Source organism: Vigna unguiculata, chromosome 6 (genome assembly GCF_037176805.1).
Source record: "Vigna unguiculata cultivar grain cowpea cultivar isolate G323 ecotype 2 chromosome 6, ASM3717680v1, whole genome shotgun sequence".
Classification (NCBI taxonomy): Eukaryota; Viridiplantae; Streptophyta; class Magnoliopsida; order Fabales; family Fabaceae; genus Vigna; species Vigna unguiculata.
In genome coordinates, this window is record NC_140797.1 from 2,987,328 (window position 1) to 3,013,830 (window position 26,503).

At 38.6% G+C, this 26,503-nt stretch overlaps 1 protein-coding gene across 2 annotated transcripts in view; it reads left to right on the forward strand.

Annotated features, from left to right (window-relative positions):
- LOC114187153 (putative E3 ubiquitin-protein ligase RHA4A) overlaps positions 1 to 25,680 on the forward strand; it is a 39,686-nt gene extending 14,006 nt beyond the window's left edge. The window contains exons 3-6 of one of the 2 annotated variants that reach the window (XM_085674712.1): positions 24,774 to 24,941; positions 25,016 to 25,120; positions 25,343 to 25,438; positions 25,528 to 25,680. In XM_085674712.1, coding sequence (XP_085530838.1) covers positions 24,774 to 24,941; positions 25,016 to 25,120; positions 25,343 to 25,397 — 328 coding nt within the window. In that variant the 3' untranslated portion in view covers positions 25,398 to 25,438; positions 25,528 to 25,680. Of the gene's footprint in view, positions 1 to 12,460; positions 12,694 to 24,773; positions 24,942 to 25,015; positions 25,121 to 25,342; positions 25,439 to 25,527 lie in introns of those variants that run through there. The other variant, XM_085674714.1, reaches the window with a different exon arrangement.
- Positions 25,681 to 26,503: the final 823 nt, after the last annotated feature.

Genomic DNA, 26,503 nt, shown 5'->3' on the forward strand with positions numbered 1-26,503 from the left:
TCAAATAGTGTAGGGTTTTTTGTCAACTTTGATCAACAAAACTCAACACTTATAGTTAGGAATAGTCCAAGTGAGAGTTAAAGTCCCACATTGAATAGAACAGACAAAGTTAAACACTATATAAAAGTAAATATCCATAACACCATAGCCTTACGGTTTTGGGATAAAAGTGGTGTCAAATGGTCTTATATATATGTGTAAGACTAATGTCATATATAACTAGAACCATAATCTCTCAATAACCATAACCCATATGAAAAATATATAAACCCAACAGTGGTATCAAAGCCGATGGTTTGGAGTGACTGACTACATAACCAAAGGGGTCACTAAAGTGACTAACCGCATAACCACAACCAAAAAAGGGTCACTCATACACCTGAAGGGAAATATACCACATGAAAAAAGAAAAAAAAAAAGGACTCACCCTTGAGGGGAGATTGTTGGGAATAGTCTAAGTGTGAGTCAAAGTGCCGCATTGGATAAAATAGACAAAGTAAAACACTATATAAGAGTAAAGACCCATAACACCATTACCTTAAGGTTTTGGGGTAAAAGTGGTGTCAAATGTCTTATATGTATAAGACTGATGTCATTTATAATTACAACCATAATCTCTCAACAACCATAACCCATATGAAAAATATATAAACCCAATATATTGTTGATAACAACTAGTCCATTTTTCTTTTCTCACTGATTCCGAATCAGTGAACTGGAAGCATACCATTGATGTTATAGAATGGAAGAATCCTATGACAGAAGAACTAGAAGCAATTAAGAAAAATATGACTTGAGAGTTTATTAATCTACCTTAGAATAAACATCCTATTGATGTGAAATGGGTGTTTAAAATCAAAAGCAAATCTAATGGCACAATTGCCAAATATAGGTTAGATCAATGCTTGAAATAGTAAGGCTAGTGGTTGTTGTAGCGAACTAAAAAGGTTGGAGTATTTGCCTACGTGATGTCAAGTATGCATTTCTTAAATAGACCATTGGAAGAGGATGTATATGTGTTACAACCACCAGGTTTTGAGAAGTCTGGAAGAGAACAACAAGTATATATACTGAAAAAGGCATTGTATGGTGTTAATCATGTTGCACAAATTTGAAACAAGGTGATTGATGCTTTTCTGCATAAGCAAGGTGTTGTAAAGAGTGTTGTTATATTCGGTGTGCGTGTGTGAAAAAAACTCAACATTAAATTTTGTTCACTAAATGCCTTTATGTAGATGATTTATGGTAATAAGATATCTGCAAAGTCTAATTGATGATTTTAAGACTAAAATGAAAACATTAAAGTGTAATGCAAATTCTAGAAGAAACTAAAAAATCCTAATATAAAAGTATTGAAATGTAATGTAAGTTTTAGAACAAAGTAGAAAAGCCTAAGATAGAGGAAGATATCAAGAACACTGTACATAGGCAAAATCTAGAACATTCCACACAAGTTATGGCTAGCATTTTCTAGAATGGTCTATAGGTCTATAAATACCCATGTACTCAACCATTTCATATATGACAAGAACTAAGACAACATATAACACACCACTCACTACTACAACTACATACTCCTTCCAACTACAACTTCCACATTCTACTATCTCCACAATTTTCTCTATCCCATGAATTATTGCTTTCACAACCTTAAAATACTATCAGTGGTACAAGAGCTATGTTCGGTCATCTACTAGGCGTAGATAAATTTTTCAACTATTTAAAAAAAAACTATAACTCCATTATATACTACTTCCAAAATATTTTCTCAACCCATGGCCACTACCAATCAAACATCATCAATTCCAGTACCTATTTTCACATGAGAAAATTATGATTTTTGGAGTGTCAAAATGAAGACATTCTTTCACTCCCAAGACTTATAGGACATTACAGAAGAGAGATCCACTATTCTAGAAGACACTTCCACTCTTACTATAGCTCAGAAGAAGGAGTTGAAGGAAAACAAACAGAAGGATTCAAGGGCTTTATTTGCTCTTGAACAAGTACTTTATGACACAATCTTTCCAAGAATAATAGGTGCCACAAGTGCAAAGCAAGCTTGGAACACAATACAAGAAGAGTTTTAAAGAAATGATGAGGTACGCAATGTTAAACTTCATTCTCTTAGACGAGAGTTTGAATTAATAAGAATGAAATAATTTTAGACCACTAAAGACTATTATTCTAAAATAAAAGAAATAGTTAACCAGATGAAAGCCTATGGGGAAACTATTCTTGACAAAAAAATCGTTAAGAAAATTTTAATTTCTATTCCCCAAATATATGATGCAATCGCAACCGCGATTGAACAAACAAAAGATTTGGGCACATTGTCAATAACACAACTAATGGAATCTCTTAAAGCTTATGAGCAAAGATTGAAAAGGCATGAAGAAGACTCGGTCAAAAAGGCCTTTTAATCAAAACTAAAATTACGATCTCAGATTAAAGAATATGAAGGAAATAAAAGTAGAGGAGAAATTTCTAGAAATAAAAAAATTCTAGAAGCTTCCCTATGACCCATCAGGGAAAATATCCCCCATGTGGCATATATAAAAAGGCAAGTCACTTCGAAAAAGAGTATTGGCATCATGGAAAACCTCATTGTCAGTACTACAAGAAATTTGGCCACGTAGAGAAGTATTGTCGTAATAAAAATAAGCAACAAGCAAACTTTGCTGAAGAACATAATCAGGAGCAACGCTTATTTTATGCCAATCAAGAATATCCTAGCGGAGGAGGAAGTTGGTACTCGGATAGTGGGAAACGACACCACAATGGAGTCTAGAGGAAAAAGAACTGTCATGGTGGAGACAAAGAAAGGTACGAAATTCATTAAGGATGTTTTATTAGTTCCAAATCTTAAAGAGAATCTTTTAAGTATTGGCCAAATGATGGAGAATGGATATTCTCTTTACTTTGAGAAAGGTACATGCAAAATTTATGACAATAGAAAGAGAGAAATTGGCCAAGTAAAAATGGAGAAGAGAAATAGAAGCTTTCCCATAAGCTTCAAACCTGGAACTAATATTGCCAGGAAGGCAGAAGTTGATGACTCATGGCTTTGAAATAGGAGATTTGGCCACTTCAACATACATGCCTTAAAGCTTCTACATCAGAAAAACATAATGAGAGATCTTTCATACTTGAAGGAGAATAATGAATCATGCAAAGGATGTCTCCTCGATAAACAACATCGATTACCATTCTCGACGGACAAAGCATGGAGAGCAAAAGACTTACTAGAATTGATCCATACTGATGTTTGCGGACCAATGAGGATGCCTTCACATCACAACAATAGGTATTTCATCGTCTTCATTGATGACTTCTCTAGAATGACATAAGTCTATTTCTTAAAGGCAAAGTCAGAAGTCTTTGGAATATTCAAGAAATTCAAGGCCCTTTGTCGAGAAGCAAAGTGGAAAATAGATAAAAGTACTTAGAAATGATCATGGAAAGGAGTACACATCTCACGAGTTTGACAAATTTTGCGAAGATGAAGACATAGAGAGACAACTTACAGTCGCATATACTCTACAACAAAATGGTGTGTCAAAAAGAAAGAATCACACTTTCATTGAGATGGCAAGATCAATGCTACAAGAGAAAAGTATCCCTAACACCTTTTGGACTAAAGCAGTCTACACTACAGTTTACTTTTTAAAGAGATGTCCAACTAAGGCAGTCCATCATAAGACTCCTATTGAAACTTGGAGAAGAGGCTCAAGTATTTGGATCTATCTGCTACATATACATGTTCCTAATCAAAGGAGGCACAAGCTTGGAGACAAGGCTATACGAGGAATATTCTTGGGATATAGCACACAATCAAAAGGCTATTGAGTTTACAACCTACAAACAAAAAAGCTCGTCATTAGTCGAGATGTTGAAGTAAATGAAAATGCTTCTTGGAATAGGGAAGAATAAAAAGTTGTTAAAAATAACACTTTAGTTCTAGGGCAACAATATCAAGAAGAAATTCAAGAAGAGGCAGAAGCTTTAGGTACGCTTTCTCCACCTTCATAACAACAACTAGAAGATTCAATCCTAATGGAACTATACAAAAGCACAAGGCCAGATTTGTTGCAAAAGACTGTAACATCTCGTCGGATATTACTAATATAAATAAGATAAAATCAAAATCAAAATCAAAACGACATTTATTACAACTCCTCTTCCCCGAGAGGCAGAAAGATTAAACATGGTTAAAATACTTTTTTGGTCCCAATTTTCGTCAAGTTTTGTCAAATAAGTCCTAATTTTGGTTTTGTGTTCAAATAGCTCTCAATTTTCGTCAATTTCGTTCAATTTGGTCCTTTTTTGCTAACATCATTTAAATCATTAACGGCCATGAACAGTAACTGCCACGTGTCACTTTGTGGTTTTTTTATTTTTAAATGTCCACGTGTCAACTCAGTAGTGTGTCACGTGTCAAAGTCAATGTTCTATGTTTAATTTGGTCCCTATATGTGTTATTTTTGTTCAATTTAGTCCCAATTTTGTTTAAAATTGCCAATTTTATTCCTATTGAAGATGTGACAAAATTTAATTTTTATATCAAAGTTATAATGATTTGAATTTTAATATATTATATAAAAATATTTTAAAAAAATGTGAATTTTAATCTAAAAATTAAATTTGGTTTCAATTTGGAGAGGGGCCAAATTGCTTCATGTTAACAAAAATTGGGACTAAATTAAACAAACATAACAAATATAGGGTCTAAATTGAATATAGAACATTGACTTTGACATGTGGCACGTTGCTAGGTTGACACGTAGACATTTAAAAAAAATTAAAAAAAATTAAAAAAAATTAAAAAAATAAAAACCACGAAGTGACACATGGCAGTAACTATTCATGGTCGTTAATGATTTAACCATTAAAAATTTATTAAACTCGTATAATTAAAATCCGTAAATTCTATTAATCATTACAAGTTCATAAACCGATTGAAACATTGTTTACAAAAACATAAAAGAAAATCCTCAATTTAAAAGCCTTCCCAATATAGCCCCTCTCCGACTCTATGCCTCACTAGCACCACCTGCAACATCATCTGCTCTCACGTAACGAATTGCACGATCATCGCCAAACACAAACAGATAGGGTGAGCTAACAAATAAACATATGGAAATTACATATATATATATATATATATATATATATATATATATATATATATATATATATATATATATATATATATATGCATTCACCTATCAAAGGAACTCTATCCTTTGATACCATACCACATGGCCACCACCATGTTATCCATGTTCTACATCTTTAGATGATAACCTTAAGATACCCTTTGTTGCCTCCACCTACAAGCCATAACTTGTAGAAGACGTGTGGGAAACTTGTTACGGACCACACTCCGTAACACTAGGTGGAGTTCCCAATACGAACCATAGTTCATAATTGTCCCAAAACTACCAAACTCGCTGGCTAACGCCTAAGAGGAAAATTTTCTTGGACCCATCCATACGAGTCACAACTCGCACACTCATACCACAACACGCACCAGTCCAAGCCATAACTCAAGGGATGCTCGTGTACATCTGCCATCCCGAGCCACAACTCAAGGAATGCTACAACAAAGTTCATCATTAAGGTTTCACCCAAAGCCTCGTAGACCACGTACATCCAAATCACCCAAGCAATTACTTGACCATAGACCTAGGATATACATGCTTCCACAAACTTGCCAGCTCGTGCTCTTGCCTCTACGAACCTCCCCGCTCGTAGTCCAACTGTACAGACCTCCCCGCCCGTAGTCCATCATACGTGATCCAACAGCTACGAACCTCCCCGCTCGCAGCAGCCCTCAACTGTGAGCACAGAACATATGAACCTCCCTACCCTTAGTCCAACACTTATGATCCAACAACTACGAACCTCCCCGCTCGCAACAGCCCTCAAGTGTGAGCACAAAACATACCAACCTCCTCGCTCATATTATCATGTGTTCACCATCAGCCATGAACCTACCCGCTCATGACAGAAACAAGCATCTCTTGGTCCAAGCCCAACATCACAACCACACAAAACACAATCCAAAGAGTACACTACCCTCTACGCTATCAACTGGCGCAACCTAAGCGCCGCCAGGTGAAATCACAGCGCAGACCGCCTGGCGAAACCTTCTTTTCACCTAGTGCTAGATAAAACAAGCCATTGTCTTAGTGGCTATTGTCTGGCGGTTCACCCATTACCGCTAGGTGCCCTACGCTTCAGGGACTATTGCTAGTCCTCCTATCACCTAGCGATCTATTTAGTACCGCCAGGCACTATATCAACGATGTGACAACTTTTGATTTAGCACCTCAACGCAGGTTGTAACAACTCAACTTCTCAAATATGCATCCAAACTAATTATTTACATGTTTATAATTGCCAACTTAATTGAAGATTAAAATTAACACATTATGTAGTTCGATAATATAAGTTCACACATCCACATCTATTTACACTCATGCCAAAACTTATGTGTAACTCACAATTACATGTTCTCAAACATTACAGGATACGACCACATTCTCATGTATTCATGCAAGACATACATTCGGCTTAACTAGTACCTAAAATAACACATCTTTTTACCAATCCAGTATATTAAGTCTCAATTCACATCATCACTTATGCATATAATTACACACACTTCACCCATTTTAGCATTTACATACCTTTCAATATAATCACAATGTTACAGTTTATCCAGTTCCTATAACTATAGCCTCTGCATGGTCAAAAGGGGCCCCAATAGGACCCAAAACACCCCCAAAAAGTCAATGACTACAAATCACCTCTGTTACCATGTCCATCGCCTAGCGGTGCATACTGGCTGCTAGGTGGCTCATCATGTTCTTGGTAGAACCCAAAATCTTCCTACACCCATGAAGAACCTTAAACCCCCAATTCACATTTCAGTCAATAAATTGCATAGAGTCGTAGCCATTCAATTTTCCCGCATGCATTCATCACGTAAAATCATAAACTCTCAATTTCACCATGATTAAACTCCCCAAATCATATTAACAATTTACCCCCAAACCCAACATGGGCCCTTCCTGTTATGCACGCCCATTCAATTATCATGAAACATCAATAAAGTAATTATTATCAATTAATCAATATCACCCATATCGATGTACTTAAAATTTTCCAGGAACTCACAATTAGCACAGAATCCAAAGAACATCACAAAAGCATCCACCACAATTCACGTCGCCTGGCAACGAGGATGAAGCCGATAGGCGGTTCAACTAAAAACCTAGAAAATGGGTTCAACGCATAGGCATCGCCTAGCGGGCCATCAAAGTCACCAAGCGATTTCTAGAAATTTTCTAGAAAAGCAAAAATAGATTACCTTTTATCATGTAGAGGCACCACAATCACACCTCATGTTACGAAAACATCATCAAATAAATGCACACGTAAAGGAGCTCCCCTAACCTGGATTTCTTGCTTCCAATTGCCACTCTTGTAAAACTTGATGATAGAAAAATCCACTTGCTGTCTCCTTCCCCTTTCCACACGTCATTAGGCTTCTAAATCCACTCGTAACTCTCATTTTCAATACACAGGGTTGGTGTATGACTAAATGTCCTTTTCCTCTCCTCACTTCCACTCTTATACCTAGTTACTCTTCAGAACGGAATGGAAGAAGGGGAGAGATTCTTAAACCGAGCTAGGAAATAGATCCAATGACTTCAAAAAAAATTGAACGAGTAGCCATATGAAGTGAAAATCTCATGTATGGTTCTGTAGAGTAGTAGTAAAGGTGACTTATTTGTCCACTTTTCCACTATTACACCCAAAAAATCAAACTTTGGCTTATGTAAAGTTTCCAGAGTATGCTTAACCTATGGATTTCTCTAGGCAACTAGGGTTTTTGCCCTTTACATTTCATGCCAAAAGAATTTTGGCAAAAGGAAAGTTAAATTTGTGTGCAACAAGGTTTGAACACATGACCACATAATTACAATCAAATGCATAACCAATTCAACCAATTCATGATTCAGGATAATTCTTATAAATCTAGGATTCTATTATCACTCATCATGTTCAAGCGTTTATTATTAAAATAATAAACAATTAAAATAACACACAAATGGCATACACTGGACTCGAACCCAAGTCCTTTCAACACAATCATGTACTCTCAACCAATTGAGTTAGTACTTTTCCACTTCATAAAAGCTAACATTAATTGGCATAAAGACTCACACTACCCGCATTTATTAATTATTTATTTATTTAATTAATTAAATTTCGCAGGTCTTACAAATGCTACTCAAAACAACCAGGAATCGACTATAATGAGAAATTTGCTCCAGTCACAAGACTATATACAATAAGAGCGCTAATAGCCCTTGCAGCACAAAAAGGATGGAACATCTATCAACTAGATGTCAAATTAGCCTTTTTAAATGGAGTGCTCGAAGAAGGGATTTATGTTGAACAACCTTAAGGCTTCATCAACAAAGGCAATGAAGGTAAAGTACTAAGACTAAAAAAAGCTTTATATGGCTTGAAACAAGCACCTCGAGCATGGTATAGCAAGATTGATCAATACTTCATCGATCAAGGATTCAGGAGGAGAAAAAGTGAGCCAACACTATATATTAAAGCACAAGGTTAGTATCACCTCATTCTCTCTTTATATGTCGATGATCTTATCTATACAGGAAACAATTTGGAGATGATAAAAGAATTTAAAGAAGACATGATGAAGACATTTGATCGGCTACACTGATAGTGATTGGGTAGGATCAATAAATGACATGAAAAGAGCACCTCAAGCAACTGTGGCACAATCAACAGCTGAAGTAGAATATGTGGTTGTTGTTGAAGTAACGAGTCAAGCTATATGGCTTCGAAAGATATTCAAAGATATGGGAGAAAAACAAATTGGACCTACTACAATCAACTGTGACAATAAATCAGTTATCGCAATGATGAAGAACCCAGTTCATCAAAGTAGAACAAAACACATAGATATTAAATATCATTTCATCAAAGAAGCAGAGAATAATATCAAGATCTGACTCGAGTACTCCATAACAAAAGACGAAATTGCAGATATTTTACAAAAGTGTTACTAAGACCAAGGTTTGAACTACTACGCGTTATGCTTGTAGTTACCGAATTTGCATAAATGAGGAATATTAAAGTGTAATGCAAATTCTAGAAGAATCTAGAAAATCCTAAGATAAAAGTATTAAAATATAATGAAAGTTTTAGAACAAAGAAGAAAATCCTAATGTTCCTGCAGAGAACAAACAAGATAAGTTAGGCACAAGCGTCACCTTACCCATGTACCGCTATAATCCTCAGTTGGCCTCTTCCCAGTTGGTACATGTCGGCTTGGACCCAGGAGGGGTTACCTGCAGAAGGGACCTCTCTGGAATAATTGATTATCACTTAAGATAATCGATTATCAGCTCGTTAGGGTTCATGTTTTACACAGCTTTTGAAACAATAATTGATTATCACGTTCGCCAGGGTTCATGTTTTACACGTCGTTGGACCAAATAATTTCAAAAAATAGTCGTTGTAACGGCTAGATTTGCATTAAAATTCGTGTATATGGCCGTTGGAGACATTACCCTATAAATACATGCCATTCTAGTTGCTATTACACTTTTTTCACCCCTCACAATCTTAGAACCCTCTAGTTTCTCAAAAACTCTCAAAGCTTCCTTCTTCTCCACTTAAACAATGGCTGAAGCTTCTCGTAGGAAGATTCCTACCCGCAGAATAATTGCATCTCGTGCTCCATAAACCTCAACTGCACCTAGGACTGCCTCCATTGAAGGTTGGATTTTAGATGAAGATAGGAAATATGAATTCATCACTCTATGGAAAGACAAGCCTCTTATCACTCCAAAATTCATTAAATCTCAATGGTTTGTAAATCAGCGTTTTATAATCCCTGCCTTTCTTGCTGAACAAGGGGTCATATTCTTCACAAAGATGCAGGGCACCTACTATCCCGATCTGGTACGAGCCTTCTACTTCAACTACAAATTCAGAGATGGAGTGGGATGATGATATTTGGGAAAATGTTGCTCAATTTCCCATGCATGATGGCACATCTCTAATCCTCACTGCTGGTATTGAAGGATTCAATAGAATATTCGCCTATAGATCATTTATACGAAGTCCGGATCAAGAAATAGGTCGACAATTGCTAGCAAGACCTCTCAAAGTTGATGAGCATCTACTTCACTATCTTATTGTCTGGATTTTATGTCCACGTGGTATAAATCATGCACAATGCAGTGAAGCTGATCTCATGATTATCTATGCTATGCTCAATCACATTCTTATCCATTGACCAAGCATCATTCTTGACACAATGCTCAAAGCCAAGAGTCTGCCTCAATATCCATTCCCATATTCCTTGTCAATCTCTCGTATTTGTGAGTACAAAGGTGTAAATGTCTCTGATGAACAATCTCATAACACCATTGAGGCAAACAAAATTGTGGAAAATTCCTTGAAGTAGATGAAATTTATTCTTTTTGGGAATACTTACATTCACAAGGATGATATGCCTCCCTCGGACAATGAAGAAGAAGAGAATCCTCTCACTGATCCTATCCCTCCTGTTCACACAAATATTGGATCATCCAGTGGGGTTGGTGGCTCATCCTCTTCTTTAGAGGATCACATTTTAAACCTAAACCAAAGACTTGAAGAATTCTTTCTCCTCTCCACTAGCCGACATGAAGAAGTCATTGGCTTAATTAGAGGACTAGATTCTAGGATTTCTAATCTAGAACATAAGTTTGACAAATATGATGAAGATGATGACATGAGTCAAGAATTTTAAATGTCAACATCATTGTTATTATTTTTATTGCTATTGTAAAGTGTTTACCATTGTTATTATTTCTTAATAAAAGTCCATTTTATTTACCATTGTCTAATTGAGGGGGAGCTTTTCTCTTAAAACTTTTTTCAAATGATCAAAACAAGGGGAAAAAAGATTTAAAAGTTTAAACCAAACGGTGCTACTAACAAATCTACTTATAAGATTTTTTTTTTGCAGATACTTTAAACATATTGTTTTGATCATCATCAAAAAGGGGGAGATTGTTGGCAAAAGCAAATACAAGTCTAATGTTGAAGCAAGATTTTGATGATGATAAAAGAAGCCTAAAAGCCATCTGGAAGTCAATTTGAAGAACATGTATTTTTATGTTTAAAGATATCTTGTAAATAGTAATTAGATTAGTTAGAATCAACAAGCAAAGATAAAAAATCTGGTATTTCTCGAAAAATCAATGTGATAATCGATTATCATTTAGGATAATCGATTATCCTAAGCTGAGTCAATTTTTTCAAGAAAGCACTGGAATAATCACTTATCACCTCTGATAATCGATTATCTGCTCAAAACTTTGTTTTCAGAAAAATACACTGGAATAATCGATTACCCTGGTCAGTTGAGCGCGATTGTTCAATTTTTAACCTAATTTCTAGAACCCCTATTTAAGGAACATCAGAGTTACTTCTTACTTACCTTTTTGAGAAGCTAGAGTGCGAGTGTTGTGACTACAAAGAGAGTTCTCTAAGTGTTCTCAAAAGAAGCTTTGAAAAACCTAGTGTGGGAGAGTGATAACTTTTCCTGAGAGGTTTTCTAGGAGATTGAGTGTTGCTGCTGTTGCTAGGAAAGCTAAGGTCAAGGTTCTCTGTGTGATTCAAATAAAGGTGTTCATATCTTGTGTGTTCAAGAGAGGTGTTTTCTTTCCTTACTCTTTTATTATCTGATTGTAATATGATATTTGTTAGTGATTTAATTATTCTCGTTTTTTAGAGATTAACAACTAGACGTAGGGTCTTTTGATCCGAACCACTATAAATACTTGTGTTCAACTTTCTTCTCTAATCTCTTTATTCCATCTATTATTGTGTTTAAAGAAATTAATATTTGATTTAATCAATAAAATTTTGGAAAAATTTTAGAGTATTAATTTTATTACTTAAAACCAATTCACCCCCCTCTTGGTTTTTGTCCAAATGCTTAAACATTCCGCTGCGCGATACCAACAACCTGATTATTGCTCATAAGTCGACCAAAGATAAATAGATTGGATGTGTTTACTCAGTCTTTTAAACACTTTAAGGATGGGTTCTTTAAAGTAGTGGTGAGGCAGGCAGGACATTCACACTTTTATACTGACGATGGGAGCACTAAGTTTCCCTTTTTCTGGACTGGCAATCCTTGGAGATATAAGGGGATAATGAGGGAGGAGTTGTCAGTGGTAGACAAGGAGGTGGTGGATGCCGTGATTCAATTTAGCAATAAGATGCCCACTAAGGGCTTAGTTAGGGTTTATAATTCGATTCATCTAATTATTGATATAGAAGGTATCTTTTTGTATTTTTGAGTGTTATAAAGTGTTTGAGTTAACTAATTGACGTTCGTTGTTGTTTATAGGTCATATGGCTCAAATGGGGAAGAAGAATTTGAGTCTTTTCCAGACCCTGCGCAAAGAGAAAGCGGCGAGGGCGAAGGCGGCGGGGAGCACTGAAGTTCCCAACCTGCAAGAGCCCCTAGTAGAAGTTCATGTTCATGGCGGCTCGAAGAGGACGGCTGAGTTACCGGCCAGGCCTAGCAAGGGGAAGGATGTAAAGAAGGTGCAGACCGCTTTATTAGGGCCGGGATCTTCCTCTGGTGGGAAGGGACTAGAGGCTGGGCTCATCAAGTTGCCGGAGACTGTTGTTCGGTGTCATATTGAAATAAACTTGTTGGAAACTCTGGTCAACTCGATTGACAGTATGGAGCCAAACGCGCTAGTGAGGGCTATGGTGGAATTTAGCAGTAAGAGGCTAATATTGGGGAGCAGGGTGGGGTCTTTGTACTAGAGGGAGCTGAAGGAAGAGAATCAGTCGAAGATGGAGGAGCTGCAGGGGCAAATTGACAAACATGCCAAAGAGAAGGCAGCCTGGGAAAAGGAGAGGGAAGAATGGCAAGAGGAGAAGAAGAGGTTGGGGACCTGGAAAGTGCATTGTTTGGATTCAGAGGAGAAGTTGAAAGGCAAGATTGCTGATGTTGAGGCCGACTACGATGAATTAAAGGAAAACATGAGGGCCTGAAGGTTGAGTTGAAGGACTTGAAGGGTTGTATAATCCAGGATCAAATCAACGGGTTTCAGAAAGGCTTGCGGCAAGCGGCCTTCTTTTACAAAGATTTGGATGCGTCGGATTCCAGATTTGATGTGAATAAAGACGTAGTTGATGGCCAACTTATACGCGAAGCTGAAACCATTCCTGAGGAAGAGGCGGGGAGGATGGCGGTTGATGAGGATGTGAATGCTGAAGAGGTCGTGCTCGTGGAGGGTGGTGATGAAAAGGCAGCTTAGAATATGTGCTTTATGTTTTCTATTTGTTATTAATCCTAAGTCTGTGATAACCCTTACACTATTTTTCTTTCTTTTTAATATGATGCATATTCCGGATATATTTGTTGTTTGGTAAATAACGGTAGTATATGTTATAGGAACACACTTATTGAATGCTGTTGGTGTGAGTTTTTTATGTATTCGGTATGTTGCTTCATAGGTCGTTTCAATTGAATAAGTAGTATTGGCGTTTGTAGAGGAATTTGAATACTTGTGTGGGAATGCTATAAAAGTTATAGTATTCGACCCAGGTTGCTTATTTGTCGTAAGGGTGGGGAACTTAAGCAATTAAAACAGATAAAGGTTGGTCGACCCAGGCTGCTTACTTGTGGTAAGGGTGAGGAACTCAAACAATTAAAACAAATAAAGGGTGTTCGACCCAGGCCGCTTACTTGTGGTAAGGGTGGGGAACTTAGACAATTAAACTAGATAAAGGTGTTCGACCCAGGCCGCTTACTTGTGGTAAGGGTGGGAAACTTAAGCAATTAAACCAACTAAAGGGTGGTCGACCCAGGCCGCTTACTTGTGGTAAGGGTGGGGAACTTAAGCAATTAAACTAGATAAAAGGTGATGGACCCAGGCCGCTTACTTGTGGTAAGGGTGGTGAACTTAAACAATTAAAACAGATAAAGGGTGTTCGACCCAGGCCGCTTACTAGTGGTAAGGGTGGGGAACTTAAACAATTAAAAAGTAGAACACGAGTAAGTATATGGTGGAGAAAACCCTTAGTTTTATTCATGAGTTTTGGTGTGCCTCGTTAAAAACTCCCTGGCCAAAACCCTCCTTTGGGAAAAAATTCCAGGTGAGGAAAAAGAGTACACCCAGGGTTACAAGCGTTTGGTACATCATGTTAACTAAAATATAATTTGAAGTGAGGTACATTCCATGTATTCGGTATCTCTTCCCCTTGTAAGTTGCTCAAGCTTGTAGGCACCTCTTGTCGCATCATCACGTATTCAGTAAGGGCTGTCCCAATTGGAGGAGAATTCACCATCCTTCTTTCTTGCGCTGCTGGCCATTCTCCAAACTAGGTCTCCCTTTACAAATGATCGTGGACATAGGTTCATGTTATATCTCCTGGCTACTCTTTGCTTAATTGCCATATTGCGGATTTGTGCTTTGTCTCTTAATTCGGATAGTAGGTCGAGGTGGGTGAACATATTTTAGTGGTTCTAGTCTGGGTTGTATAGTCGTTGGCATAGAAATGGTTTGCCAATTTCTACTGGTATCATGGCCTTTGCGTCGTATACCAAGCTAAAGGGGGATTCGTTTATTGCGGACTAGGGAGTACATCTATAGGCCCACAATACTTCCAACAAATCTTCCGGCCATCGACCTTTGGCGCTATCAATCGTTTTCACAATTCCACTAGTATAACTTTGTTGGCGGTTTCAGCTTAGCCATTGGTCTGAGGGTATTCTATAGAGCTGGTTATGTGCTTGATGTTGAGGCTGGTGTAGAATTTAGCGAGCTCCTTGTCTATGAACTGTCGGCCATTGTCGAGTATTATTGTGTGCGGCACGCCATAGCGGAATATAATATCTTTCCAGACAAACTACTGGACTTGTTGAGCTGTGATGGTGGCTAAAGGCTTGACTTCTATCCATTTTGTGAAGTAGTCAATGGCTACTATGAGGAATTTCACTTGCCTTTTTCCCGGGGTAAAGGGGCCGAGGATATTCATTCCACATTTTGCATAGGGCTTTGGGGAAAGTATGGCGTGAAGTTGTTTCTGTTTCTGATGGATAAGGTTACCATGCTTCTAACAAGGTATGCATTTTTTGACGAAGGTGTGGCAATCCACTTCCATAGTTGGCCAGAAGTAGCTGGCTTTGAGTATTCTCGTGGTCATGGTTCGTGCGTCAGAGTGATATCCGCATATGCCTTCATCCAGTTCTCTTATTACGGATTGTGCTTGTTCCGTTGTGACGCATTTGAGAAGTGATTGACCATATCCGCGCTTGTATAAGTCGTCACCTATCATCGTATACCTTGCGGCTTTAGCCAACCAGCTCTTATCAGTATTGGGTGGGGGGTTACCGATTTTGAGGTATTGGATGTACGAAGTTGTCCAGTTTTCAACATGGTCAAGGTTGAGGCAAATGTGTGTTATAGATGGTGCGGATAACGTCTGTTGTAAGAGGGATTTGTGCCTGCTTTTAAGCTTAGTGCTGGCTAGTTTAGATAGGATGTCGACCCTGACATTCTCATGTCTGGGGATGTGTTCGACGCATACACGATCAAAAGCAAATTTGACGACCTTGCAAACAAGGTGATAGTATTGCAGGAGAGTAGGGTCTTTGATTTGGAATTCGTCGTTCAGATGGCCTATAGTGAGTTTGGAATCGGTCTTGCATGTGAGTGTTTTGACGCCAACTTCACTTGCGAGGGATAGGCCAACTAGGATGACCTCATATTCGGCTTGGTTGTTGGAGGTATTGAAGGCGAAGTGGAGAGATTTTTTGATGAGGATGTCGACTCCTGCACCCTTTGGGTTTGAGGAACAGTCTACATAAAGCGTCCATCGGTCTTCCTCAGGGGTGTGTTGAAGGTCATTGACGAAGTCGATGAGGCGTTGAGCTTTGATGGGGCCGTGTGGTTCGTAACGAATGTTGAATTCAGATAGTTCTACGACCCAGGATGACATTCGGCCAGCAAGGTTAGGCTTTTGGAGTATTTTCTGAATGGGGTAGTCAGTCTTAATGATGATGTTGTGGTTTTGGATGTAGGGGCGTAGACATCGTGCTGCATGTACTAGAGATAGTGCTAGCGTTTCCACCATTTAGTACCTGGTTTCTGTATTTTACAAGGTTCGACTAACAAAGTACACAGGGTGTTGAATTCTAGTGAATTCCTGGACTAGTGTTGCGCTTACAGTGTGATCTGTTGTGGTGATATAGACGAGGAGGGGTTGGTGGATATCCGGCTTATAGAGGATAGGTGGAGATGTAAGGGTGGTTTTGAGGGTTTGGAAAACTTGCTCGCATTCGTCGTTCCAAGAGAACTTCGTGGATTTCTTGAGTAGTTGGATGATGGATTGGGTTTGTTCGGCTAGTTTAGGTAGGAATCGGGAGATGACGGTTAAGCGGCCAATGAGGCGTTGTACTTCTTTGATATTGTTGGGGCTTCACATCTCGATGATGGCATTACACTTTTCAGGGTTTGCTTTGATGTCGCGTTGTGTTAGCATGAAGCCAAGGAATTTGCCACGATCGATGCCGAAAACGTACTTTTTAGGGTTGAGTATGAGGTTGTACTGCCGTAATGCAGAGAATACTATGGATAGGTCTTGTGCATGCTAGTGGTGGCTTGGGGATTTGACAACCATGTCGTCGACGTACAATTCAACACACTTGCCCATTTTGTGGCAGAAGACTTTGTACATCAATCGTTGATAAGTTGCTCTTGCGTTTTTTAGGCCAAAAGGCATGACCATGTAAAAGTAGTTGGTGTCGTCAGTGATGAAAGCGGTCTTGTTCATGTCGGTTGTGGCCATTGGGATCTGGTTGTATCCGGAGTATACGTCTAAAAAATTGAGGACCTTGTTGTCGGTTGCACTGTCAACTAGCCGGTCAATGTTAGGTAGGGGATAAGCGTCTCAAGGGCATGCCTTATTGAGATCCGTATAGTCAACACACATTCGCCATTTGCCATTTGCTTTTTTTACTAGAACCACGTTGGATAGTCAGGTGGTGTAGAGGGCTTCCTCGATGAAGCCTACATTAAGTAACATGTCGGCTTCTACTTTTGCTGCCAGTCGACGTTCTTCTCCGAGCTTTCGCTTCTTCTTCCTGTGGATTGCGACTTAAGGGTCGATGCCGGGTAAGTCTGATGCTGACCGGGAAAAAAGGTCAGTGTTATTGATGAGGGTGGGTGTCAGGATATCACGCTATTCTTGTTGGAGATCGGTGCCCAGCTTGAGCGTGCGGCCATTGCGAGCTCCAAGGTTACAGTGTCATCGACTGGTTCGAGAAGTGTTGTCGCATCCTACTCTATGATCCAAGTCAGCACCTGATAAAGCTATGTTGGAGTTGGGTGGGCGTTCAATGTTGTTTGTTTGTAGGGTTGGCAATTGAGGACGTAGGCTAACCATGTAGCATTCTTGTGCGAGCCGTTAGTCGCCATGGATGGTAAGGATGTCACCAGACGGAGAGGGGAATTTCATGGCTAGGTGTGGCGTAGAGACGACAACGCCTAAAGTGTTAAAGGATGTTCGACTAAGGAGGACATTGTATGATGTAGGCGCGTCGACGACAAGGAACCGGATGGGGATCGCTTTGGTTTGAGTGTCGTCACGAAAAACAATGTGTAGGTCTATGTACCCATTGGTGGAGACCTTCTCCCCGAAGAAGTTGTAGATAGGTTCATCATAGGGGATCATGGCATTGACGGGAAGCTGGAGTTTTTGGTATGTTGTCCAGTACATGATGTCAATCGAACTGCCTTGGTCGATGAGGACCTTTTTGACCGCGTAGTTTTCGAGTTCGACTGTGATGACCATGGGATCATCCTGTTGGTGGTCGACGCCATGGAAATCATTATTTGTGAAGGTAATAGGAGGCAAACGACGTCTATGGTGAGAGTGGGCTATATGGTTAATGGACTGGAGTTGACGGAGATATTTCTTTCTAGCTGAGGAGGTGGATCCGCCGCTGGCAAAGCCTCCAAAGATGGTATTAATTGTGTCGCGTAATGGAGGATCAGATAGGGTGATGTCAGTGCGGGCAGGTTGTGGATCTTGGCTGGTTGGTTGGGTGGGGCGTCGATCGTGGCGAGTATTGTGGGGGGATATCTGTTATCGGATCGCGATGGATGTGGGCATTCGTCTTTGCGGACGAAGCGACGGAAATGACCGTTACGAACTAATTCTTCTATTTTATCTTGGAGTGCTTTGCATTCGTTTGTGGTATGGCCATTGTTTCTGTGGTAGCAACAATACTTGGTCATGTCTGCATTGGGAGAGTTGGATGTTTTATGAGGTGGTGGGATGAGGTCAGCATGAAAGGCTTCGTCAAGAAGGCGGGATATGGGGACACTTAGCAGCGCGTGTCTAGTGAAGCGTGGTTGTTTGGGCTCTCTTGGTCTGGAGTCAGGTCGTGGGGGTGGTTTCTCACGGGCACCAGTTGAGGGGGTGTAATCATTGTAGAACTTGTTGTGAAGGTTATGTGACCCCACCAAGCCCAATTACACCTTCAAGCCCAAGCCCAAGCCCATTAAAAGGCCCAATTACAAGATCAATGATGAAAAAGATTCAAAAGGGCCTCCCATTAGATGATCACAAATTCAATGGGCTTCACACATTATTCAAATGGGCCAAAGAGATCACAAAGACTTGAAGAAGTGCATATAAATCTAGTAGTGTAGATTTAAATTGGGTCATTGTTTGGGCTTTGCTTTCCAATAATACATAAGACATGAAAGGAACATAAGATGGGGTTCAAATTGGGCTCGGCCCAATTCTCTTCATACATGGCCGAGATTATCAAGACAAAGAGGCTCATTTGCTTCATGGTTTGACTAAGGTTGGTCATCACATCTAAAGGCTAAGAATCTTTCTGGTTCTTCAAGCCAAGATCCAAGGGGCGTGACCTTGCCTCCTTCTCCAAGCTTGATCTAAGGGCCAAGATCAAGGGCCACTCCATCCAATGGCTCTCCTTTCTCATGTGTAAATGGCTTCATATAAAAGCCAAAATTTCACTCATTTATAGACACTCTTGAAATTTTATGCAATAGATGCTACTTGAGTTAAGAGCACTCCTCCCTCTATTGCCTTTGTGAGTCACCCATTTCTAGAGATTTCCTCTCGCTACCTCTAGCCATCTTCTTTAGGCTAGCATAGATTAGGAAATCCTATCACCTCCTTCACTTTCCATTGCTTGCAAGTGCCTTCAAACTTGCCTCCATTCCTTCATCCAACTTCCGCTGCCATGGAGTTCTTCATGCACCTTTGGAGCTCCACCATAATGGTATCAAGAGACATCAAACCATGGTCTTTCCTAGTCTTGTGTTTCCTTCATTTTTCCGTCTTGTTCTCATCTTCTTCTCCTTCTATTTTGTTCTTCTCTTTCACATTTACCGTTCATTGTCTATTACATTGTGTTTCTCCATTGATACCATGCAACTATGAGACTACAAGAGTGTTCTACACTCTATTCGTAGATTTCCTTGCTTCCTATGATTCACATCATTTACTAGCTTTCCTTTACATTTCAGCACCATTTTATTGCTTCCATTGTGTTTCTTGTCATTTTTATTCGGTGATTCTTTTTTCTTTTCAATTTCCACCGTTCAATTTGTGTTATATGTCTTGTTCATGCTTTCTTTTACATGTTTCTTCAATTTTCCACCATTTACAATCATTTTCTGCACTTGCTTGAGTGAAATCGTGCCAAACTCCACTCCAAAACGCAATGAAGCTTCGTGCTATGCGTGTGGTTGTTTGAGTCAGTTTTCCTCACTGTTTTAATACCATTTCACCGATTGGTTTGTGCCATAGAGTGTCCTAAGATGTTCATCTTCATCTATGCTTGATTCTAGATCATAATCAAGCTCCAAATCGAATTTATTTGTCTATTGAACATCTTCCACTTTCACTCTGCTTTTGCTTCGGTTTTCAACCTTTTTTTCCACTACACATCTTCTGTTTGAGAAGTGTCACGAGTGATTCAGTACACCAAATTTTAACCTGATTGTTGCTTCGAAAAGCTAAGTCATAGACGAAAACTCTCCAACAAGAATCATTCAATTATGTTGAGAATTGAATTCTATACAAATTTTTGAAGTAGAGGCAACTTTCTGCGTTTTTCAGTGCCAATTTGCTGCTGTTTTCACTTGTCTTCTGACGCACACTTTTCTTGTGTGATTTAACTAGAACGATTCATACCACCGAATCACCTTCTGATTTTTGCATAATTGTTTTAACATCTGGACGAAATATTATCAAAAAGAATCATTCAAATATGTCCAGTACAAAAAATATGATAAATCTGCAAAGTTAAGGCATCTGTCAGCGTTTTCTGGTGCTGTGTTTTCGGGAAAATCACTGTTTAGTGCGTTTTTTGGTGTGTTTTGCTTCAGAATTTCAGTGCTCTTGCTCTATACATTTGCTTGTTTATGTGTGTACTGCATATTGCCATCAATTGCTTTCATTTGGAGGGGATTACTTCCCTCACATTGGCACACAGTTTCTGTTTTTGGTTTTTACTCCATTCTAGTTCCATTCTAGGATTCCTTTTGCTGTGCTTTCCTTTATTTCAAGCCTTAATTTCTTGCTTGTCCTTCTTTTTGGCTATTCAATTCTGTCTTGCCAAATCATATTCAATGTGGTTTAGCTTTCTTAATTAGTTTTTTCTTGTGTTATACATTTCAATTGGCAAGTAATGTTGGCTTCAATGATCTTGATTATGAATTAAGTGATTTTGTTTTCCAAATTTGTTGCTAGTCTAAGGTAGCATTTTAGGTGGTGGTTGAGAAGTAAAGCTCTAGAGAGTGTGCTTGATTTCTTCCTCTCACCTTCACCATATTTTGGAAAGTTTTGAGCCATCAATTTCTTACTTGAGTGAGAGCTAACCAATGCCTTTGGCCTAGTTTGTTTGCTGTTTTTGTTCATTATTTTGGCCAGGTTTTGTTGTTGTTTGGTGTTGCATTTTGCGTCCACAAGGGGTCCAAATATTCCTCCAATTGGTGTATACTTCAAAGCCATCAACTAAGGCTTCATTTGGCACCAAAGTGCTCTTGGGGAGTGCATCACTTTGTTGTCCAAAATTGTGGTGTTCAAGTTGGCCTTGGGAGTAGCTTCCAACACCAAATTCAAGCATTTTTGTTGGCCATTGTGGCTTGTAAATGTTGCATCTTTTTAGTTTACTAGTTTTTCTACAATTTGGTCACTTATTTTGGTCAATTTGGAGCATCCTTTGTGCCTTATTTTCTACTCAAAGTTCTCTAAAAGTTTGGTGGTCTTGGGTTCCTCCTCTTTGCCTAAATTTTGTGTACCAATTTTCACTCTCTTTGAACTTGTATTTTGGCCTACATAGGTGTCTTGGGGAACCACAAGGTGCTAAATCCCATCTCCTAAGTAGAACCTTTATCATCCATTAGTAATTCGCTTTTAGTGTAACTGTGTTGAAAGTTCTAAGTGCTTTCTCACCTTACATTAGGCCACATAGCTTATATTCAAGTTTTCACGTTGTTTAGTGGCTTAAAATTTTTGAGACCCAAGTCTTTCCATATTTTTGCCAATTAGGGGTCCATCTTTAGTGTTTTATAGATTTCTTTGTTCTTTGTTCTTTGTTGACAACTAGTGTCTAGTGATTCTCATCATTTAGCACTTAGCCATTGTGTGAAATTTTTTCAAACTTGCCCAAGTGTGCCTTGGCTAGGATTGACTTTGGTTATTAAGTGGTCTTTTTAGACTCACCTCGCCTACCTAGAGGTTCACTTGTGTTCTTAAAACTTTAATTCACACTTTGTCTCAAGTGCTAGATCATATCAATCATGAGCACTAGAAGGGCTACACGTGCAAGGGTGCAAACCCAACAAAATTCACCCCAACCCTCACAACATAACACCAATGCGGATGATGAAGGAGATGTTTCCCCTCGTATGCTTCACAAACTCACCAAAGAGGTGAGTGGCATCAAGGATCAAATGGCTGCCATGCAAGCCAATTTGCAATTCATATCTGAGCAATTAAGGAATCCTCCACACACTCACCATGCTTCTCCTAGATCTTCTCGCCCCCCATCAAGACATCATCATGATCTTAGTGGCGATGAGGAGGACTTACAACGCCCCTTTCCAAGGCAATCTCCTCACACTAGGAGACAAAGGCGTGTTCCTCCTCACCCCAAAGAAACAAGAATAGATTTGCCTCCATTCCATGGAAAAGATAATGTTGAGGCATATCTAGATTGGGTGGCAAAAGTTGAACAACTGTTTGACAGCCATGTGGTTGAGGAAGAGAGACGTGTCTCTCTTGCTGTCCTCAGCTTCCAAGGTCATGCCTTAAATTGGTGGACAACCCTTGTCCTCCAAAAGCAAAAAAAAGGCCTTCCCGAGATTGAATATTGGTTTGATCTCAAAGAGGCCGTCCATGCTCGCCATGTTCCTTCATACTACAAAAGAGAGCTTATGGATAAACTCCAAAGGCTCCAGCAAAGAACCATGTCTATGGAGGAATATCGGCAAAAGATGGAGTTGTACATCTTCAAGGCTAGAATAGATGAGGAAGAAGATCTAACAATTGCTAGGTTCTTGAGTGGTCTAAACTACAACATAAGAGATCGAGTTGAGTTGCTCCCATTTCAAAATTTAAATGAACTTGTTCAAATGTGCATCAAAGTGGAACAACAAAAGAAAGATTCTTCAAAATCTTTCTTCACTCTCTTTTTCAAAATTTGATTTTTAAAAGAAAGATTTTTCTCATGTCAAGGAGACCGCTCATAGACACCCAACAAAAGGTCAAGATAAGGGAGAGACCTCTAAGCGAGGTAGTGAGATCAAGTGTTTTAAGTGTTTAGGTAGAGGTCATGTGGCATCATAGTGTCCTACCAAGCGCACCATTGTGCTAAAGGGCCAAGACCTCTACAGTAGTCAAGAGGAGTCTTCTGAGGAATCTTCCTCTTCTAGTGACTCCCACAGTGACAAGTCGTCCAAAGACAAACTTCATTCTTACCCTCAAGAAGGGTTTCTCTTAATGATTAGAAGGCTTCTCAATAACCAACCAACCCTTCCTCTCAATGATCAAAGAGAAAACATTTTTCACACTCGCTGTGACGTTTTGAACAATACTTGTTCTTTGATCATTGATAGTGGGTCTTGTTGCAACTGTTGTAGCACAAGAATGGTTGTGATGAAGGATTGACCCCAACCATGGATGGACGCACATGCTTAAGAAGACTAAGCATGTTTAGAAAGGAAGTTCACTAATCCTTCATCCCTTTCATTTGTGTTTGTTATTTTTGATTCCCTAAGTTGACTTAGTTGAATCAATTTTAGTTTACTTGTTGACCTTTGAGTAGGTTTGACTTGTTGACTATAGTTGACTTGACTTAAGCCAACATGCTAATCTATGTTTATTTGCTTTGTAGGTTAATTAGGAGTAAGAAAGCAATGCTAGGTGGCGCATGGTGATTGGGGAGCATAAATGATGTGGATGAGAGAGTAAAGCAAAGGCATAAAGCATAAAGTAAAAGGCATAAAACAAGTGTACCTATGTACCTTTGGTCTCCTTTGTTTTTAGCACACTTTGGCCACTTTTTGGAGACATATGAGACACATTCTTTGTCTCCTTTTGTGCTAGAACGAAATTAGCCTTGCACACACCATAGTTGGCTCTTTTGTCTCTCATTTTTGTAATCTTATTTGACCTAGTTTCTAGAAGCTAGAGTTAGGTTTTTGTAGAGACATCCTTAGGTATCTTTTATTTGCTTAGAGGCCCCTAAACTCTTCTATATAAGGGGTGCTCCTAGACATGTAAAAGGGTTGAACATTTTGAAGTAAAAATACTCTTGTGTCTCAACCATTTGTGAGATTTTTCTCCCTTGGGAGTGAATACTTTTAAGCCTTATCTTGCATAGCAAGTGGCGGCACACATCCACTCATCTTCAAGGTTGCCATGGCTTCTAGCCTAGCCTTGTAGTGGCGTACTTCTCACATTTTTACCATTTCTTTCCTTTTCATTGTATGTTTTCTTCTTCCTTTAATTGTTCTTGATTTTCTATGGTTTATGTGCTTTCTATTTCCTTTTTGTTTTGAATCAATCCATCATCTTCTTCTCTTGAGCTTTGTGAAAGGAACCTTCACATCTAGATAGCTTGCTATCTTAATGTTCAGTGGGGATTTCACTTAGCTTTCTTAATCAACTCACACCATATTCAATAATCTTAAAAGAAAACAAGATAATCCTTCATCATTTGGTATCTAGAGCCTAGGTTATCTTGGATATGGTGTTTTCATGTGCTAACCATGTCTTGTTGTAGTTATCTTGGTATGGTTCAAATCCACTTCAATGACACACAAAAACAGTGCTGACAGAAAACGTGACGATTTTAAAACATTAAACTACACCAGCTAAGCGGTCAAAAGAAAGCTCTCTGATTCTAGTTTCCAGAAAAAAAAAAGAATCAACGCATTTGATAATAACTTTCTCCACAGAACTCTATTTGGCCTCCATTGTCATGTCCCATTGTACATAAACCTGAATGATGCACTAGAGATCATTACAGGAAACAAGATGTTAAATATTTCAGTCATACAACTATGGTGCATGTAAGATTTTTTTTATTGTATTTCATATTTAAAGCAAGGAATTAATACCTTTTAATATTATACCTAACTGTCTTCTTGTAGGTACATGGACAAAGTCATTGTGGACCAAGGTCGATCTTCCGTTTATGGATTCATTGAACCTCAAACAATTCAACCTTCGGGAAACTCACCTGACCACATGAAACTTTATTTACAAACATGGATGGTTGAGTCAAATAGAGAGATCTACTTTGCACCATACATTGATTCGTAAGTGTTTTTGCTAATAATATTGTGTGAAGTATTATTAATTATTTTGGCTAAGTACTTGTGATTGATGGTAGGTATCATTGGCAACTTTGTCTCATCATTCCAAGACAATGCCTAGTTGTATGGTTTTGTTCATGCCATAGGAAGATTCCACCAGCTTTTCAAAACATGTTACAAGAGTAAGTATTATTTTTTTTTCAATCCTAACCTATGTATCTACTTAGTTATAAAAACTTGCATATGTTTTATGTTTCCAAAATTTCATTAGAATTGTGGGTAAGCCTAGAGGCCAACAACTTAAAGTCATATATCCAAAGGTTAGAACTCATTCATTTTAAAGTTATTAATTTCTGTATGTCAACTTATGACTTTGATGTGTTTATTTTATTTGTAATGTTCAGTGTAACAAGCAAGAAGATTCATGGGAATGTGGATATTATGTCATGTCTTAGATAAGAACAATCATTCGAGCTGCAATTAAAGATGAATGGATAGAGGTAATTATATATATCTTTCACATATTATAAATCATATCAAACTTTAAAAAATGATATTCATACATAATGAAATTGTATTACTTTTTCAGCGATTCAAGAATCCATCACCTCTGCCAGATGACATTATCCACACACTAAGACAGTTATGGGCAGCATATCTATTGGAGAGATGGAGTTGATACCACATGAATTAGAACTCGTTTTAAAAACTTTATTGTACAAGAATTTCATGTTGAAACTTTTAGTTTGTTGTTATTTATATTAGTTTAGAATATATTTTGAAACTTAAGTTCTATTATATATAACTGTAACTCTAGAATTGTGCTGAAAGTATTATGAAATTGTTCTGAGAATTTTCTGATTTTCAGGTGTGTGGATGTTGTAAAAATAGTCAAATTTTAAAAAAAATGGAGTAGTTTGACGTCTGGTGTGCCCTGACAGACGTTATTTAATGTCTGACTGTACCAGGGCCGACGTTATTTGACGTCTGACGGGCTCTGACAAACGTTAAATTGCTCAAGTTTTTCCCTCTTCTTAGCACGAAAATTGACGTCTGTTGTTACTGGCCCCGACGTTGGATAACATCGGACTCTTAAAGGACCGACGTCAAGTAACGTCTACTATTTTTCCGACGTTATTTTGACATCACCTAGTACGACGTCGGTGTTTGGACAGACGTCAAAAGTCGAAAATGTCGGACGTTAAAAGGCTTTTTTGTGTTAGTGAATAGACCTCAAGAGTGGTTATCACCAAATTCGAATTGCTAAAGGTGATGAGTGGAAAACCGCTTTTAAAACTAAATTTGGTCTATATGAATGGTTAGTCATGGCTTTTGGCCTAACTAATGCTCCTAGCACATTCATGCGACTAATGAATCATGTCCTACGGGATTGTTTAGGGAAGTTTGTGGTTGTTTATTTTGATGACATTTTAATTTATAGCCATAACTTCAAATTTCATCTAGGACACCTTAGGGTAGTCTTGTCTCTCCTTCGAGACCATCAACTCTATGCAAACATAGACAAGTGCACTTTCTGTGTAGAGAGTGTCATCTTTCTTGGGTTT